We start from the raw sequence: 20,547 nt of genomic DNA, 5'->3' as shown, positions 1-20,547 counted from the left end.
AGCTGTGTCGGGTTTCAAGAAATGAATAGCAACAGTTCTGTACCCTGTCAGGTTTTGTCAAACGTATCCATTATCGCTTGACTACGTTAGTACCATGAGACCGTATTGCGTCTTTGAGTCCTTTTTCTATTGATTGCGATTTGTTTTGACTTCTGATATCAATGACATCTGTCCATTTCCAACATTTTCGACGCTTGCGTCATTAGTCTTGGCCCCCTGATCCTTTCTAGTTTTTCTAGTCTTTCGATCTTTTCCAGAGCGCTTGGTTTGTTTTGGCCAGGATGACCACACCGGATATCGGTGATAGTGATTTACCGTAAGAAGTATGCGAATTACGAATTGCGTCGCCATATATTACAAAAAGGATGGGTGAGCAGGAATGCCTTCTTTCGGAAAGAAATGTTCTGAGCCCAGATCTCAAGGAAAGTGAAGACGCTGAAAGCTTGGAAAGAAACTGTCAAGTGTATTTACGGGCCATCTCTTAAATATGGTAATAAACAATCTTTTTCATTCTCAGATTGGTGTACAAAAGAAAACAAAACAGTAAACCGTTTACTGAAAGAAGCGTTATGTATGGCATTGGATTTGTCCAATAGGGGTATAATTTATGAAGTAGGTAAATCATTAACTCGCTCATGGACATAAATGCTTGATCATATGATAGCCCATCAGTTCTATTCACCTTTTCGGCGTTAGATTTCACGTGTAGTGTCACGTGACTTATGATGTAAACAAACCGGCAAAGTTCGGACAGTCTAGTCAACCACACGAGTTCGATAAGTAGTCTTCTAACAGAATGGTCAGGACTAGAATATTTGCTTTTGTTACAGGTAAAAACGATTCCCGATACCCTGAATCGTGGAAAAGACACCCAAACGGCGATCCAGTGAAGTTCTTCCATTTTCCTAGCGCAGTTAGACAAAAAGAGAGAAGGCAAAAAGTGGCTAAAAGCATATCACCGCGGTGACTCGTTCGTGTGCACGAAAGACGGTTACATTTGTAGTCTACATTTTGTCGGTGGAAATGGTCCAACAAAAGAGGATCCTGATCCTATATCTGCCATTGTCAGTAAAGAAAGGGTGCGTTTATCAATATGTGCTTTCATAACATTTTTTGTCGTTTGAATTAATATTTTATACCGTGCCTAGGTGTCGTGACTGAATCGCAAACGAAAGGCATCTTGCGAACGGGAGGCAGACAAAGCGATAAGCAAGAAATTTGTCTTGAACGATCAGTGGCTAAAACCCTACTGACACTTAATTGCCATACTGGCAAATCTAAAGAAGAACGTGTCGCCGCCATGACTCTTTTAGATCTGAGCTCAGAGCCAGCGGCGAGTTCAGGAGAGCCTGATGAGGAAAGCATGCAGAAATCAGGGGCACCCAACGGATCGTTTTGGTAAATTATCTATTCGGAAGGCCTTTATTCCCCTCTGATTTTCTGAAGAAAATTGTCGCCTCGAACGTTCGTGATATGAGAAATTCAATGTCTGTTGTTTTCGGATTGTTAAAAATGTCGTTTTGGGCACCGAAAAAAGGTCAGCTATCATTTTCGGAAAGGTGATAAGACCTAAGGTTTTCGGGGAATGGACAAAAAAGCCCTAAAAAATTCGAGAATACTCAAGTTCCCCTAGGATAACCGAACAACAACAAGAATTTTGCAGGTCAAAAAAGCAACTATAATAATATATAAAAAACTGATTAGTAACAAGAGTTTAACCCCAGAGTCAAGTCAAAAGAAGTGGCTAGAGGATTGTGGCCTACCAATAAATGACAACATAAATTGGAATGCTGCCTATCTTTTAGCTAAAAAATGCACAAAGAGCACTAAGCTGATAGAGTTTCAGTTTAAATTCTTACATAGACATGTACCAACCAATAACTTTTTATTTAGAATAGGTCTACAGGGCGATGAAAAGTGCAGTTTTTGTCACACCTCCTCTGAGTCAATAATTCATCTTTTTTGGTCATGCCGCCAAACATCTCACTTTTGGAATAAACTTACTGAATGGCTGAAACACTTAAATTTACTTCCTAGAGATTATGCTTTGACAAATATTACTGCTTTGGGTCTGAGGCCAGATATCTCTCAATTTGCGCTTCTTATATATTACTGCTTTCCCTTAGCACGATATCACATATGGCTCGCTAAAACAAAAAATGATCATCCAAATCTTACGCTTTTCATATGCACACTAAAATTACAATATGAGATAGAAACAAAAAGTGGAGACACGAAGAAATGGAAACCTCTTACAGGATATATGAGGATTAAAATTAATATTTTAGATTATATTTTCTGTAGGGTTATCTATCTCCTACCCATTAATCTATTTCTAACCTCCTGTCAGATGCATAACTCATTTTACTTTTGATGTACCACATGCCTTTGGTTTGTTTTTTTATGTTTCTGTACTACAACCTCAAGCTGTAATGATAACTAGCTATTTTTCTTCTCAGTTTTTTTTTTCTTTGCCCCTTGTCGTCACTGTATTTCTTAATTGTGTAAGTCGTGTAACTGTATTTGTTAGTAATGTAAGTCGTTTAGTTATTGTAATTTAAATAGTGTAAATAATTAGGGCAATATAATGTAAATAGAGTTAGTGTTGTAAGTAAGCATTGGTTTCCCTTGTGTTATTGCAAATAAATAAAAATAAAAAATAAAAAAAAAGGAATAACCGAACAGATAAATTTTTTTTTTGGCGCAACCTAAAATTAACCTACAGAGCTTTAAAAGTACTCCAGATAGCCTAAGACAGCGTTGAAATGCATTTGAGAGAAAACGGTCGTTGGGTGCCGCTTAGAAATTCGAACCGGAAAAGCGAACCGACGAGTTTGCTGAACCGATAGAGTCTCAAATCAACAGAAAGACTGATGAAAAAGTACATGGCGGCCGCTATGTGCTTGTATCCCCCATCTCTACCACCTTCACGCTTGCATCGTGCCTGAAAAACGCTGCCTCGGTTTGTAGCTCTACCCTCGAGAATAAACTAGAGATCGTAGTGCTCCTTTCCTTCGTCCGTTTTGATGTTCATGAAAGGTCGCACTTTGGCTACATATACATGAACACCCTCTTGATTCAACCGAGCATTTAATTAGTAAAGATTCCACGTAACCATCCGCGAATAAGCGATAATCTTCAAATGACTTGTAAGCGGCGAGTCCTTGCTTATCGTAATCGGTTGAGTGGTAAATCAAATAATTAAAAATGTCGTACAACCCAAACGACTGGGCGACGAGTTGAAGTTGTTCACGGTCTTCAGGGAAAATGGCTTGGGAATTAGCATATCATGAATTAGTAATTTGTCAGCATCAGTGGTTTGATCTTTCTCGAAGTTTGGATCCACTGGCACAACCATTCTTTCGACTGCGGAAGCGATTTCCTCGAGCGAACTTTTCAATTATTCGCTTACTGAAGCTCCACGTTCCTGCAAATATCTTTTAAGTTCTGCCACATTCATGGCGTTGAAGTCGCTTTTGTTGTTTTTTTTCCTGTTATTTTGAAGCTGAAACTATTCTTGAAGCAGAGAGAAATATATATTAGTAGTGACGGGAAGTTGACGAAGTTGAAAACTTCGTACACTAGTAATGCGTTCTTGACTAGAGTGTCCGAACTTTCCCGGTTTGTTTACATCATAAGTCACGTGAAACTACACGTGAAATTTAACCCCGAAAAGCTGAATTCAGACAGCTTTCTAGCTTAGTTATTTATTGTTCAGTTTTTCTTTAGTCTTTTTCACCTTTCACTATGCCCGCTAAAAGTAAGAAATCCACCAAGAAGGCAAGTGGATCAAGCCCCTGGCTCTCTTCATTCGGATCGGAGAATGATCTCCCCGATAGCTTGCTCGAGGTTTTGAAAGAACACGACATAACTTGTGAGGAGATTGTCGTTGGTCTATCTGAGCGTGATATCGCCGACCTGGAGCTCTCCGTAGGCCACAGAGTGCTGCTTCGCCGTGTGATCGCGGTTCTAACCTCCGACGAACCTGCTGCCGTGTCTGGGAACACTACGTTGGAGCAGGACAAACCCGTCCCGACAACCGAGCCTTTTAAGAGCAAATGCACAGAAAAATCGAGCAAAGCGTGGCCACGGTCAAAATTTAACTTACCTTTTTTTCGAGTCTATAGAGAGGTATTTATGAGTTTTCAAAGGTTTTAGGGTTCATTTTTCTAAATACGGCCTACTTTCAGGAATATTTGGGAAAATGGATTTCACGCTCTTTCTGGCCCAAAAATGGCCGAATAAATTGGCAAAAAATAGCGTTGCAAAAACGTCCTCGCATTAATAGTTAAAATTATGTCTTCGGGAATTAGATATTAATATTAAAAGAAGAAGGGTTTGGCACGCTGTATTTGTCTGTTTTTCGGTTGCAGATGATAACTGTCACTGTGAAAAACACATCCTTTGATGAAGCCGTTGTAAAGCAAGTTTTCGTCTATAATTGCAAAAAGACTTTTCGTTATGTGGCCGAGCTCGAATCGAGCTCATTTTATGGCTATAAAGTGTCGAAATATTCTTCTTGCTCGAGATATAAACATTTGCTTGGGTTTTTCAGCGGGCGTTTTGAAAAACGCCACCAAAATCTGAGAATTTTCTTTGAAATTCCAACTAATTTGCATATTGTCACGGTAAAGAAACACTGACACGTGAGCGTTTAACTGTTTTTTTTTTGTTTTGTTCTGTTTCTTTTTTTAACTGTTGCTTCAAACAATCCGCTTCCAATAGCAATTGATTTAAGGTTTTTAATTCTGTTATTCTGATGCTACGATGGATGTGGTGATAAAGGAGTATATTATACAAAACTAGTAGTGATCAAAGATTAGAGCAGTGCGTTCACGTGAGTACTTTGCTTGTCAGTTGGTCTACTATGGCGTGATAGAAAACTAAGTTTGATCGAATGACAGATAACGATCTGCAAGTGAAGTTGAAGCCTGCGGTAAAAGTGTTTTTAATTAGTTAAGTACTAACTTGTACTGGACAAAACATTTTCCTGGAAAGGGATCTGAACTGTTGGCGACACTTAGAATTCAATTTCAGATCGCCAACACTTGTAGTAAACATTCCTTGAGAAAATAAAGTTTTGACCAGCGACCCTGCAAGATAGTGTGTTGCCAAATGTTTTTAAATTTTTTCAGTGTTTGCATTTGTTTACATTGCTCGAACTTACATCTTGCTTTCACAAATGAAAAACGTAAATTAACCATTCTGACCACAAAACAGTGCCTTTTGCCGAGTTACACAGGACGGAAAGTTTATTTTCTTTCAACCAATTATGGGCACAACTGATTTCCCGAGCTACACATAGGAAAATTTATTTTCTGAACACAGATCTGGACCGGACTGTTCAAAACCGCGATGAGCAGTAATCGGGGATTAAATTGCTTAACCGACGATTAAAATTTAATCTGCGATTAGATTGCTTTGCTCAAAGCCCGATTAGTGATAATGCAACTCTGATCGGCGGGTTAAATTTAGTACACCTCCGGAGGAGGATTAACTCCCTAATCTGCCGATTAAACTTGAAGAAAAATGTCCAGCTTGTTGTTTCATCTCCCTCGCGTTGGACAAATGTTATCGATGTAATCATAACATACTCGCTTATAGCGAGTAAGACCTTCGGGCTCATTAGAGATTCGGGAGAGCGTCCATTGAATACATCACAAACCTCATAGAGGCGGATTTGCGGAGAAAACCGAAGCGTAGCGATGCTCTTGAACCAATAGACAAAGTGCTGCTAGCACTAAGATTTCATGCTAGTGACAACTTTCTTCAAGATATCAGCGATACAGTTGGAGTAAACAAGGCCACAATTTCACTGGCAGTTTTTTTGGCCAAGGAAGCCATTTCAAAACAAAAGTTTCGCGCAATTCTGTGACGTAAAACAGCGTGGGAATACATTATAATCAGTTAAAATAATCCACTTTACGCTTAATCACGGATTAGTTAATCGGCGGATTAATCTCCTTTTGAGCAACCGTTTTCTAAACCCCGATTAGCTAACCCACGATTAGGAAATTTAATCAACGACTAGGCTTAATCGGAGGTTAGTTTAATCGCGGTTTTGAACAACCGGACCCTGAGGGTAATCATGGCCATTTGCGGGCTACATGGATTATTTGTTTTCTTACCACAACTCATGGCCATTTGTCGTCGCCGAGCCACAAAACATTCTTTCCTGATGACACAGGCTTTGGTTACTTGTTGTCGAAGGCTAGCGGGTCAAAATAAATGCAGCTTTGCAGAAATCATACACAATTCGAATCTATACGGCGAATACAAGACTGTGTGTATGCGCCCATGATGTAATTTGCCCCTGTTATGGGCGGGGGGGGGGGGGTGGGAGGGACATCCTTCCAAAAAATTCTCGATACAAACTGGATTACGATTGTGTTACATCACTTGAAAGCAAGATTTAAGTTAATCACTGAGACCATAGTGCTGAGACTCTACAAAGGTCACAAGGTGATGGCGTTTCTCACCATAGTTGGCGGCTATTGCTGTTCCGATACGAAAGATATCACTGCTACCCTGGTCCCAGAGGTTTTTCTTGATTTTTCTTCTTTTCGCGAAGCGGCGAACACCGCTTCGCGGCTTTCTTGAAGCTCTCTCATACGGAGAAAAATCAAGAAAAACCTCTGGGACCATGGTATATCACTGCCGGAGTCTGTGGAAATTATTCCTTTGCTTAGCTGTAATCGACATATTTCACCCTTAAAAAATCTCCTGGGTTCGGGTTATATTTAAGCCCTTCCCTACCAACTTAACGACATTAACCAAGAGATTATAATCCTGCCAAGAAATTATGATCCTGTATTAACTTATGTTCACACATTAATAGCTGCCATTGAAATAGCCGCCATTGAATAAGTAGAGAACAAAAACACATCAATCCAACTGTTTAATCCGAGTTTCCCGAGTGGCCACAAATTGTAAGGATAGATGAAATAAATTTGTTGTGGTATTAGAATACATTTCCTGATCTGGATAATTTCATTTCCATCGGTGTGCGTTACAGCCGTTTGTGAAGGAGCGTCACGGACTGACGTTACCGTGACTTTAAGTCGTGACCTTTGACCGAATGAACTACCGGTAAGTTACTTTCCTCAACAAAATCTGGACCGCAGCATAAAATGGAGAATAGCTGTACGACTTGTAAAAGTAAGTCATCCTTTTTAAGCTGTGAAGCAGAGTTCAGCGCGATAATTTCATTTAAAAACTGCGTTTTCGGCTTCGAATACATTTTTGCACTGAAGTGTCAAGTGTTGGGAATATGCTAATTAGTTCAAATTTCAGTGAAATTACTCAATTTTCGAAGACGTTTTATAAAGCGCTCGCTTAAAAACCCAGACTAGTTTTTGCATGATGTATAAGGAGAACACTTAGACACGTTATAGCCAAAAAAACGAGCCCGATTGAACAATGGCCACATATCGAATAGTAGTATATAGAGTATTAGTCAAATACCGTTTTGAAGCATATTCAATTTTTTTTTCCTGTTTTAAGCCTCCCAGCGTTAACAACCATCGCAAGCTCGGTTGTTAACGCTGGGAGGCTTAAAACAGGAAAAAAATTGAATATGCTTCAAAACGGGGAAGGGGGGAAGGGGAGGGATTCCTATTAGATAGAAACGACCCCGCTGTTATACCGCTCGAACAGCGGCAATGGTTCGAGGAACAAACAAGTGTGCCGAACAATCAAGCAACTGTCAACTTCCCGAGGCCATTCAAAACCTCCCTCCAGAGCTTCGTGAGAAAATCCTGAAGGCGTATATCGCCACAGAGCTTTGGCAGCGAGCGGATTTGGGCTGGGACAAGGTACACGAGCATATTTTAAAACTGCCTTTCTGTCAATTCATGCAGCAGATTGTACCAATGATAATTTGCTTTGAATATCCGGACTGCTATTTCGAGGGTTGTTGTTTCCCCTGTTCCGAAAGGGAGGGAACTCTTCATAAAGTATCGCTAAGCCCGCCGATGGAGTTAATACCTCTCATAGAAAACAGCAGTGAGTACAAGAATTTTTTAAAAGTATGCTCCTGGGATGGTTATGATTGGCAAGAGTGGCTCCTTTTTGTCAGGGAGCGTTAGCGAAAAGCAAGCATCACAAGTGTGAGAAAAAAGGAATTCGCCTCAAGCATAGCAGCAACGATATCGCGCGCAATATCGCGAACATTTTTTTGCCACTCAGGAGTGAAATATTCGTGGGCGAGAAACGCAATCAAGTGGAAACTGACGAGCGTGTTTTTATAATATGCAAATAAAACCGTCTGTTTCTAAAAGTCAGTTCGAAGCGGAGGGCTCTGTTATTTTTTTTATCAGTTCAGCTTCAAGTCTGCCGCGGATGTCTTTCTCCAGTTTCTGAACATCAACATCAGCAAGCTTTCTCTTTGATGGTTGGCGAAGCATCTTTGCTCGGACTTGTTCCTTCAGTGAGTTATACTGTTGAAACTCGGAAAGGATGGTGTCAAACTCGTGGGAAGACACTTCGTTGTTATTCAAAGCTTTGGAGAGCAATCTGTTGATTGTATCCCGCTTGGCAACGGCGAGCGTGGTAATCTCTTGATGTTTTTTTTTATTTTCGAATCAAGTTTTTTGCTGGCGATTATCAGCCCCGAAGAAACGAGAGCGAAACACCCCCCAGCGCCGCCTAAAGGAACTGTTGCCGGCAGGCCAACCACAGACAGAGCGGAGCCAAAACTAGCGCTGGAAAACGCTGTCGAGAGAACACTGGAGCCGGCAGCACTCCAATTAACGAATTTCCTTGCCCGTTTGTATTTTTTAGCAACGAGGCGATAGTGGCCGACCTCATGGTCCAAAGTGTTGGCAATCTCGTTGATCTTTTGCAAGCGGAAATTTTCAGAAGGCGCCGCCAGTACAGGATAGAGAGGCACGGCAGGCGGCGCGCTTGTCAACACATTTGCTGAAGACATTGTGTATATAAAAGAAAATCTAATTTAACCCTAATTCAAAAAGAAGCAGGAAGCCCTTGAAATCAAAGAGTTCTGTACGGGTCCGCAAATGATCCCAGGACCGCAAATGATCCCGGACCGCAAATGATCCCCAAATTGGACCGCAAATGATCCCGGACCGGAAATGATCCCGACTAAAAAATAAGGAATGGCATGGATGATGGGATGGTGTGGATAGGGAATTGGCGTACGTGAATACCGATGTTTTCTTTTAAAGCCATCTTATAATTATAGTGGCTTACAACTTGCTTTTTTTTCGTATTTTCGACAAAATTTTGTTGCTAACTACGATGTTATTAATATCACGACTCAATCATCAAAACACGACTTGGCTTGCATTTCTTTGCTCAGTAAAATCATGATCAGTGTAACATACGCTACATATCCTCCTTTGTTAAACATTGATAGTTCGGTGTTATAGTCAAATCACATTTTATCAGCTATTAACGCCACTCTTCTAAAATTTTAAACTAAAATCTAACCATGAAGCAACTATTAAGGAAGACGCTGTCACCTGAGTAGACCCACAAGCCTACAACGCTTCATCACGCTGTAAAACACCTATTGTGTAGCACTGGAAATTTGAACAAATTTATTTTGTAATTTTTCCTCGGTCGTATTTTGGCTTTGATTCCTCGGAAATGACTACTTGAGTATTCTAAGAAGCCAAAATTCCAAGTTATAGTTATGAAGTTCAGCCTCATGACCAAGCAAGGCCAAGGCTTGCACTTCGTTTTGACAAGTTTGCTGTACGATAGATGTTTGATACTATCGCCAGGATCGCTACTGGGATTTCGAGAATGTTTACAAGTATGTGTTTTCCTAAGACTTCTAATTCAATAGATCGTCTTCACGTGACGTATTTTTATCCTCATCAGGCATAAGAGGCGGTATATTTATATCTGTTTACAATTAGCGTGCTTCGTTTGGAAACCAGAGCATTTTGAATTTCAGGGTTATTGAGGTTGCGTGACACAACGCTACGATCGAGTTTGTTGAAAAATATATACTTATCTCATGATTTTGAGCCCTTTTAGAAGTTAGAGCATTAGGAAAAGTGCTTATTTAAATGCTTGTTTGTTTAGTACTGATAATCAGTGGCCTAGAAAGCCAAAGTAAGTTCCAGATGTTTACACTATATTCCAGCAGCCATATTGGTGTACCACGGATGTATACCAACATGGCGTTTTCTTACTGGGCTCTGTAAATTTCTGGGAAACATTTACGACGAATTTCTGAAGTTTGGGGAAACGCACAGGCCTAAAACTTGGAGAAGTGTCTTATTTAGTTATCTTCTATAGCGTACATCACAATTTCTTAGCTTTTTCCATTGGTTGGTTTTCGATTTATTATTTTGTTTATTGCGTGACAGTGAAAACGATCTGTACCGTTCGAAGAACAAAACAGCAACTGTGGAATATTTGTTTGTAAAATGATAAAACATGTTTTTTAGTTCATAATTTTTGTACATGTTCTCACCTTCCTCTGATATAAATCCATGCCATTCCTTATTTTTTAGTCGGGATCATTTGCGGTCCAATATGGGGATCATTTCCGGTCCGGGATCATTTGCGGTTCAATTTGGGGATCATTTGCGGTCCGGGATCATTTGCGGTCCTGGGATCATTTGCGGACCCGTACAGTTCGCCATTCTCATCTTTGACGCTAATAGTGATGCTATTTAAAAACTTGTCTGTAGAGCAGTCACGCAAAACCTGTTGCGGAGAACCATGGTAGCTTACCTTTTCAAAAGGCTTCCCTTTTATATCAAACAGGGCTAAGACATCTGAATTTTTGCTATTGAACAGATTCTTTTCTTCGTCGATCAAATCACAATGAATAAAATATGTCGTTGGAGATGTAAGCCGTTTTACGAATGTTATAGGCAGCAACTTTCGCCCAATACCAAGCAAATCGGCTAAATCGCGATCAAGTTCAATCGGTTTTAACCCAAAATTTTTGATTACAAGCTGGCCAACAGGTTGATTTATTTCTGTTTCAAGGGCATATTTATATTTTGCGAACAGACCGTCCATTTCTTTTGCCAAGCTTTCTAAATTATAATGTCCTGGGGATAATTTACTAATTGATAAAGCTCTATCTTTGTCTTTATCTCCCAAGGAGGCTGAACCTTCTTTTTTCAAAGTGTCCCAGCTGTTGAATAAACTACAAGAAATGAGTTTCATGAAATGTACTTTCGGAATCGGGTCTTCAAAATAGATAGTCTGTCCATTCTCTTGTGTGAAAATAGAGAGAAGAACCATTTTATATTTAACAAACAAATTTGTGTTCAAATACAATGGCGAATTTGCGGGAAGGTCGTGAGTTTGTGAAAAAAGCAGCAATCGCAAAGGAAAAGGCGTGGACAAATTTTTTAAACCACTTTCCAAAAGCGGAAAAAGGCCGGTTCGTTTCACAAGAAAGCATCGACGAGAAAAATAATGCACCCGCAGAGGTGTTTATCAAAGAAAGCGAAGGCTCGTTACAAAGCGTCTTCGGCTCAGACAGGCGGTATTGGAGTGCGGAAATGAAACAAGTGCTAGGTTTGGTAGACAGCGGCGGTTTTCCTTATGAATTGTCGCCACTTGGTTCAAAAGTTTCCTTGCCCATGCCCGCGGAACCTTTCGACGGAAAAGCGCCAAGCTTGAAGAAAATATTCAACGCCGAAATCAAAATCTACGTCACGCTTGGACAATATTTCACGACAAAATTCCGAGAAATATTTCAAAAAACCAAACTCAGGCATACTTCTGGAGCCGAATCAAAACACTGGTTAGGAGGGCCTGACATGAAATATTGGCCGCAACAGCTCAACTTCGCCGTTTTTTTGCGCGACACAAGGTTGTGGAATTTCTCGCGACATCTTTGACAACGGAATAAATCTACCACCGCAGATAAGAGCTTTTTATATCTTCCACGTGTATTTCACTGTCAGGCGCATTTTGTACCAGCTAGGAGGAATTCAGAGCATGAGCGCTTTGCCCGGAGATCCGCCTTTCAGCCAATTCAATAATCATTATGACGTTGCTTCATACAAAAGGCTATGCAGCGAGTTCGGCATAGACCCCTCGAGCGATTTTCGCTTCACACACGGGGCAAACCACGGGCTTGGAAGTGTTTACGTCTATGCGGGCGGCGCGTCGAAAACTGACTACCTATACCCGGGATGGAACAAATTCAGTGATGAAGGCGGGAAAGCGATTCAAGGAAACCTCATCTATTACATCGAGCCGGGTGCTTTTGGGAATGCTCAAGCGGACTGGTTCGCGCCAAACACAGCATCTGGTTTGACGCAGGCCGGGTTATCGAGAGTTAATCAGTCAATCGATGCTTTCGTTTATTGCATCCTGGGCGCGCAGGTGAACGTGCGCAGCAGTATTCTTGGCGAAGGAGGGACAGCGAAAGAAGCCCAGAGCGAGTTTCTTGTTCTGGTGGAAGACGCGATCAGACAGCCCGACCTGGCCGAGAGCGTGCAAAGGTACCAGCTCGCGGTGGATCAAGCGAAGGTTAGGTTCAATCTTGCTGTAGCCCCCATGACCTGGCTTATGCCCGCGCAAATGATAATCAACACCGAAAGCACAATCGGTTACAACAACAAGCCGAAACAGGCGGTCTCTGGGATGAAACTGGGGGTAAACAACGAGGTAAACCCGGAGACAAAAAAAGCTGCGCTCAAACTAATGGCAGGCGGCCCATCAAAAATTAAACCTCCCAACAGCCATCCTTCCAACCCGATACACAAAGCCGCAACAGCCATCCTTCCAACCCGATACACAAAGCCGCAACAGCCGAATCAAGGAAATCAGCTTCGACCGAAACTCAACAAGCACAACCAACGGCGCAAAAAATAGAGCCCAAGGCTCCAGATAAAACACCGCAACACGAAATAAACAAAACATCGGTAATTGTCGGTGTAGTAGGATTATCGGCTTTGCTGTTCATAGCTTGGCGGTAAGCTACCGCTGCTTCTTAAAATATTTTTCGAACAAAAAGGCCACCGCGGCAAGAATAAGCAGCAAGGTGTGCTCGGCCAGAAACCCGACGACTTGGCCCGCAGCTTTGAATAGAAAATTCACAATCGATCCAATTAGCCCGGGCAGCAGAGAACCAAGTTTCGCGCCAATATCTTTTAGGCCTTTTCCCAAAGCTTTTCCTGTGTCTTTCAAAGCATTAGTGATTGAACCGACGACAACCCCTGTTGTGGCCCCCGCGGCGAGAAGAATAGCGGTCAATGTCACGCCATATTTTTTGAAGATCTCTTTGATTCTTTCCAAGAGAGGCCGCGTCCTTTCTCTTTCCGCAATCTGAGTTTGCAAACGCGCGAGCTCTTCGTTTCTTTCTGCCACTCTCTCTCTTGCGGCTTCTATGGCGGAGGGCGAGGCGTTCTCATCTTGGATGATTGCCTGGTCTTCCTCGTTTTGGCGCTGCAGATCGCTTTCGCGCTCTTTCAGGTCGTCCAATGGTTTTGTTTGGTTGAGCCTTTCTTCCATGGCGTTTGTTTCACTTTCTTTTGCTGCGAGGCTGGCCCTGAGTCTGTCAACCTTGGCTTGTTCTTTTTCTCTGTTTCTTGCTTGTTTTGTAAGCGAGTCCAATTCTTTTTTCTTGTTTTCAAGATCGGTTTGATAGTTCTTTTTCAGCTGTTTCAGCCTACGCAGCTCTGCTTCACTTTCAAGATTCGAACCTTGTTTATCCTGAATGTCATCAATCTGAGCATTAGTTTGCTCGATTTTACGTCTCAGAACTTCCACTTCTTTCTTTTCTTCTTCTCTTTGCGAATAGAGTTTTTCCGCCTGTTGTAGTTGGATCTCTGCCTCTCTTAAACTTTGGCGGGTTTCTCTGATAGTATCACGGTCTTCATCTATGATGTCGTCAGCTCTTGGCCCCAGAGCTGCTTTTTTTGCGTCTGTGAAAGCCTTTGTAACCCTTCGTCGCCAATCTTGAAAATTTTGGACTCACCCCCCCTGGGGCCAAATGAAACGATCTCAGATTCATTACCTTTTTTGCTGAAACCAATTGGGCCCAATTTTTTGAAGTCTACCTTCGGGAACCATCTTCTGATTTTTTCTTTTGCACTTTCAATCGTGGCCGGTTTGTCATCGGGATGTATGAAATCACCGAGCAAAGGGATATCTTCCAGAAAAGAAGTGTCAGGCAGGCCGGACTGCTCGTGCTGCATAGTATGCATTCCCGTTTGTTCACCCCCGTGGTAGGGGGCGCCAGGTTGGTAGGGAGTGGATGCCGCACCTGGTTGAAAAGGTTGGGTTCTTTCAGCCTCTTGTCCGTCATCATCGTGGTCAAACTGATTGTCAAGGTCCGGGTCTTCGTAATCAAATTCGCCGCCGCCTTCCGCCATAGCAATATATTTCATTCCTGTTATTTTAAATTAGAAAAAAATCGCCGGTGTATTATACAATGTCAGTGCCAGAGAACCTTCGCCCAACGTACAACAAAAAGACATTAAACGCCATGAAGGCCAAGCGCGAGGTCAATCGAATCACCTTTGGATGCACTGAAGCCAACCCTAGCGATAAGCTGTATGTTTCAGTGCCCAAGCTGAACGAGAACGAGGTTCTGGTACCCGGCTCGCTAGCGCTTGTCTTTGACATCGACCTTTCTGGAGGACACGCCGACAACTTCCTTGTCCAGAACGTCACGCTGGCGCTCGTTGACAAGCTGGTCGTGAAGTTTGGAGGCACTATCCTGCAAGACACGGTTGGCTACGACATCTACAAAGTCTTTGAAGACCTTTTCCTTTCGCAGGAAAAGCGAGACTGCATGTTTCTCGAAGGGGTTCAGAGCGAGGATCTATGCAAGATCCGCTCAGGTGCGGGAGACAAGAAAACCTCGGGCGTCAACGCTGAAAACAAGCTGAACGAGGTATACGGGAAAAAATACCGCATCCGTCTCGACCATCAGATCGTAACTGACCACGGCGTTTTCTACCCCTAGGCCCTTTACAGCAACCTCACGTTCGTTGTAACCCTTGCACCAGCTTCACACGTGGTCAAAGGCTCTGAAAAACCGAGCTGAAATACAAGCTGACCAACATCCGGCTCGCGTACGAAATTATCCGCAGCAAGACTCTAGCAGACGAGGCACGCAGCGTTTACGCCAGCGGCAAAGAGTTTGCCTATGACCACGTGCAGCGCCTTAAAATGGTGTCTTTCAAAAAAGAAACTGACACGAGGCTTAACATCAAAGTCGACGCCCAAAGAAGGTCACTAAAAGCCATCCCCCTACTGTTCAGAAAAATACATCTTCCCGGATCTGACGAAAGTCAGCGTCACGATCAACGGCTCGCCCAACATGATTTTCAACGACGGCATCGAAGGCAATGTCATGTGGGAAAAGGCCCACCCCTTCTTTGTGAAAGAGAAAAATAAACTCTAGCACATGAATGCGACAAAGTTTTACACCGATGATAAGTTCGGGCTTTTGATTAATACGGGCTCCATGGCGGATCAGTCGATGCACGGAAGCGGCACGCGCATTGTGAACAGTACAGACGGTGTCCAGCTGGAAATTGAGCGGAAAGCCGAAGGCTCAGGCGACGTGAAATGCCACATATTCGTAATCTCCGACTCCCAGTTCAACATTATGGACAGACAGTTTGATTCTTTGCAGAATTGAATATGAACATGGACCCAAGCAAGATACCCTTCAACGCTCTCATTGCGGGGCCGACTAATTCAGGCAAATCAAGGTTTGTGGTGGACCAGATCTACGGCACTTTCTGCTTCAAGTTCGACTACATCGTTCTAAGCTGCCCAACATTCGCGCACAACAAGACCTACCACAGAATTGGTGAAAACGATCCAAGAATGAATGTGATAGTATGCGAGCAGCACGACGTGGAAAAATGGTTGAAGCTAGTGAGATGGCTTTTCGAGGGCGCCAACACGCTCATAATACTCGATGACTGCGCAGCCTCCAAAGATGTGAAAGGGGGTACAGGCGAGCTGGTGAATCTCGCCTTTTCTGCTCGACATATGGGCATTAGCGTTTGGGTGCTGACTCAGAAGATGATCGGCATAACGGCTTCCTTCCGGGAGAACGTGGCGGCGATCGTTCTCTTTTACACCCCCTCGGCCAAGACCACGAAAGCCATTTTTGATGATTACGCTGGCGAACTCTCTCAGGATGAGTACAAAGGTCTGATTTCAAAGCTGAAAGAGCGAAAGTTCTCTTATCTTGTGTTCTCGCTTCGCCACCCCTACGGGGTAAAGTTATTTTGAATAAAAAAATGAAAGCTGTATATATTGTTGCACAAGTGCTGGAGAAGAGAACGTCGTGACAGAAGATGTTTTAAAACTAGTGGAAGCCGAGCTGGAAGCCAAGCTGTCGAGGGGGCCAGCTGGTGGTATAGTGTCAACCGCCCCTAGACCTGACATTCCTGCTCTTCGCGAGCAGCTGGCCGTGGTGGTATCTACAGGAAAACCCAAAGAGGCCATCGGAGTGCAGTTAACCCACGAGCGGGTGAAGCGCCTGAGTGATAAAGATGTCGAGAAATACACCAAACGCTACGAGACGTACGTAGGCTCAAAGACAACAGAAAGTTTGATCGACAGGTTCATTTTTTTTGCAACCAAAGCGGTCGGAATGTCCGTCAAAATCAAAGACATCGACGCTTATCAAAAAGAACTCAGAAACGACTACATCTTAAACAAAGAGCTCTCCAATCTGGCCGGCAACCTTGCTTTGAAGTGCGGCCGGTTTCTTGCTGCGGCCAACGCGGCGCTGATCACCACAAAACATATTGATTTTAACTCGCATTTGGAGAGAAAGGACGAAGCAAAATTGGACGAAATTCCGCAGCAATCCTCAACAACTGCTGAGGGATTGCAGACAAATACTGAGTGATTTTTTCTAAGCATTATTATATTTGCTTCAGAATGTCTACAGAGCAATCCGAGAGCGCACCTGCCGTCACGGCGCATTCTCAGGGCGAGACCCAGACTGCACCTGCCGTCGATATCACACAGCAAGCGACAACTCCAACTGCAACTACGCGCGTAAAAAATCCCAAGCGTGTGGATGCTGGCAAATTGGTTGCTGAAAGAACGCGGCTGGCCCAGGAACAACAGAAAAAAGCCGCTGAGGCTTATATCGCGAAAAACAAGGCGAAAGCCACCAGAGCGGCCCCCGAGCCAGCCACGACTACAGAAGGCGAAAGCCCAAAGTGCAGGGGAGAAAAAAATAGCAGCCTCAGCACGAACCAATGGCTTGCTGTTGGCAGCTTAGTCGTTTCACTGGTCGGGATTTATTACAAACGTGAAGAGCTTAAGGCCGTATTCGGCAAAAAAACGCCTGAGCCCGCGCGTATTGAGCCAGAACCTGCTCGCGCGACACGTCGAAAAGTTTTAAGACAAATGGATTAAACATTTCCGCGTGTAATATATTGACATGAAGAAAGTTGACGTTCCCCAAATTCTTATCTCTTTCTCCGCCATTTTTGGCATCGCGCTGGTATGGTGCGACTTCAACGTAAAGGTTTTTTATACAGTCCGCGATGTTTTGAGTACAACATTGCATGATGACAAGGCCGCAGAAAACGTGGAAGAAGAAGAAGAAGATATAAATTAATTTCCTTTTAAACTTTTGTTCTTTCCTTGTTATAACCAACCATGGCCCACGAAGTTCCTGTCAATGCCTTGGATGTTGCTTTTTTCTCTCTTGGAAAAGTGCGTTCCGATAAGTATATAGAAAATGCCAAAAAAGGTTTTCAAGTTGTCTTTGGTGAAACTTTCCCAAACATGAATGAAGAAACTTTTGAAATTATGTATAGGAATTTTCGCAGTTTTCAGGAAAACTACAATATCCCCCAAACCGTAGAAAACGTAAAAGCCGCAAAAATTGTAGGAGACCTTTTTCACATTCTTTCTCGAGAATTAGACGCAGAAAACGCAGAAGACGCGGAAGATCCAGAAGATGTAGAAAGAGTTGGGCAAGCCAACATAAAAAACCTTGCCCAAGTCTTAAGAGAATTTATTAAAAACAGTTCGACATAAATTAATTTTGTTTTAAACTTTTGTTAATTTTTTTCTTAATATCAAAGGTTACTATGTCAGACGACAACAAGCTTGTTAAGACCGTCATTGACGCCGCTACTCTCACTGGCTTGGTAGCTGGCATAGGCTGGGCCGCAAAAAAGGTTACAAAAGAGAAATTTACTTCTGATCCCAGCGACAGTGCTAAGAATTACGTAAAGTTCACCGCCGTGAAGGCGGGCAGCATTGCGCTCAAAGAGTACCTCGAGGACAAAAAAATCATCCCCACCAGAGTTTAAAACTAATTATTTAAAAAAAAGACTTTGCTATATAACACCATGGCAAGCATCGCGATTATGGTTGGTGGGGCTGTGTTGAATGCCACGGCTTTTATCGCAGGCAATTATCTGACGAGGGCGCTTGGCGGGGGCGACAAAGCTGCACTTGAAGAAAAAAAGCGCCATGACAAAGCTCTCGAGGCCTATCAAACGGCTTACGCCAAATACACGCGCGACCGCACCCATCTTCTCGACTGGATTGCGACCAACGCGCAAATAAAGGCGGAGGCCAAGCAGAACTTCACCAACACTGACTATGCCTTCACACTCTACAACCAGGCGCATCCTGACGAATGAATGATACCCCCCAAAGAGCCCAAGTTCTCAGATTTCTATCAGCCAAGCGAGCAGCAGAAAAATGGTGAACTCATGTTCGTGGGCGCCGGGGCGCTCGCTCTGGGCTACGCAGCCTTCCGGTTCCTTTAAACTTTAAACTCCTTCTTATAGTAAAGCGATGGACGACAAACTCGCAAAGATATACTACGGCCCGGGGGGGCCACTGGAAAGGTATCGCCGCGATCAAAAAATTAGCCGAGGCCGCCAAGGCGCTCTGGCAGATATTCCTTCCCGCGCTGAGGCGAATTCCTCGGCCGAAATTCGACGTTCCCACACCCAACGCGGTCCACCAGGCGGACCTTCTTTTTCTGCCACACGACAAACTGCCCCTCGGGCGCAAAGTTTTCAAATACGCGCTGACCGTTGTCGACGTGGCCAGCCGCTACAAAGAGGCCGAACCCTTGACTTCGAAAAATTCTGATGAGGTCGCCCAGGCCTTTCAGAAGATTTACAAGCGCGCGCCTCTGAAATGGCCTGAAATGCTGCAGGTTGACCCCGAGCGCGAATTCATGGGCGCCGTCACAAAAAAGATGGAAAAGAACAAAACATATATCCGGCGCGGGCGCGTTGACATTCACCGCGACCAGGCCATTGTTGAACGTTTCAACCGCACCCTGGCTGAGCGCTTGTTCGGGCATCAGTACGCCGTGGAAATGCGACTTCCTGAGGGCCACCGGTCCACTGCCTGGGTCAAAAGACTTCCAGAAGTTGTTTCGGCTTTGAACAACGAGGTAACAAGCCTTATCGGCAAGAAACCTGCCGTTGCCATCAAAGAAAAAGCTGTTTATGCAAGGCCATCGACATCTTATTCAAGGCCTGTTGGAAAAAGGGAAAAAATACTCTCCTCCCTTGTCCAAGTTCGTTTTCTCAGCCCCGAGAGCTTGAAGGCGGTGTAAAAAGAGCCACGGATCCAATCTGGTCTTTGAAAGTTTTCAGCATTGAAAGATCTTTTACCAAACCGAATCAACCCGTTCTCTACTATTTGCACGACGGTCCCATGCGCGGCTTCGTCCGTGAAGAACTGCTGGTTGTCCCTCCAAACACTACTCTTCCTCCGGCTGACGTGAACTAAATGTGAAATTCGATCGGTTCGGTGTGTATCCCATCGGGCAGCACCCACCGCTTGTCGTAATAACCGCTCAGCCCCAGCTTCTTCTGCTCGTATGTGACCATTTGCCCGTCCCGCATCCTGAAACCTCTGTTGGTTGCCATGTCTTTGCGTCCTTCCAGCGCTGCCTTAAAACGCTGCCACGTGATCTCGTTTTGCTTCTTCGTCACCGCCTTCGTGCTAAACTTCTTTTTTTTTCACCCTCTGCTTCGTCGACGTAATAACACTTCCAGCAGAGCGCGATCATCCGGCTGCCCTCGCACTCAAGCTTGAAGAGACCTGGGGTGCGGCCGCTCCACTTATCCCAAGCCAGCCAACAGTTTTTTTGCGCCTCAAATTCTGGCTTCAGATCCGGCCGAACAATGTCCTCGAGACGCTTTGCAGAGATAGCCATGTAGTTACTGTCCGTGTCCATCTGGATCAGCTCAAAATCTCTTTTGTCGAAATACCTGTCAAGAAATTCGTAATAGAACTCCAGCATCCGCAGCTTTGCCAGCTGATAGACAGCGATTCCAACTTGAAACGGCCGTCTGATTGTGATCCGAGGCTTCCGGCTTTCCAACTCATACGCCTGCCCGATCTCGTTAAGATCAGAGTAATACGCGCTTCGCAAGGCTCTGTCGACTACCTTCTCGTCTTTGGTGTAAATCACGTTTGTTTGCCGCTCCAAAGCTTCAATGAGCTTCCCGTACGCGCTGTTCCCCAGCAGTTTGAACACTTCAGCGAGCAGCGCCTTGCCTTTATCCACGTCTCCTGTCCGGCGCGCCTCCGTCACCTGCTGCACGAACCAGGGGAAGATCTTGGCCGGTT

General features: G+C 43.9%; 3 protein-coding genes across 3 annotated transcripts in view; 1 reads left to right on the top strand and 2 right to left on the bottom strand.

Annotated features, from left to right (window-relative positions):
- LOC145470029 (uncharacterized) overlaps positions 1 to 20,547 on the bottom strand; it is a 399,370-nt gene that overhangs the window by 40,733 nt on the left and 338,090 nt on the right. The gene's annotated exons all lie outside the window — the stretch shown is intronic.
- LOC145470032 (uncharacterized) overlaps positions 1 to 20,547 on the top strand; it is a 168,685-nt gene that overhangs the window by 31,684 nt on the left and 116,454 nt on the right. The gene's annotated exons all lie outside the window — the stretch shown is intronic.
- Positions 12,925 to 14,321, bottom strand: LOC145470402 (uncharacterized). The gene is made up of 2 exons (XM_081454216.1): positions 13,964 to 14,321; positions 12,925 to 13,904 (listed from the first exon to the last, which is right to left on the bottom strand). The coding sequence occupies exons 1-2, from the start codon at positions 14,319 to 14,321 to the stop codon at positions 12,925 to 12,927; spliced, it is 1,338 nt and encodes a 445-aa protein (XP_081310342.1).

Source organism: Orbicella franksi, chromosome 15, assembly GCF_964199315.1.
Source record: "Orbicella franksi chromosome 15, jaOrbFran1.1, whole genome shotgun sequence".
Lineage (NCBI taxonomy): Eukaryota > Metazoa > Cnidaria > Anthozoa > Scleractinia > Merulinidae > Orbicella > Orbicella franksi.
This window is presented reverse-complemented; position numbering and strand designations above follow the sequence as displayed.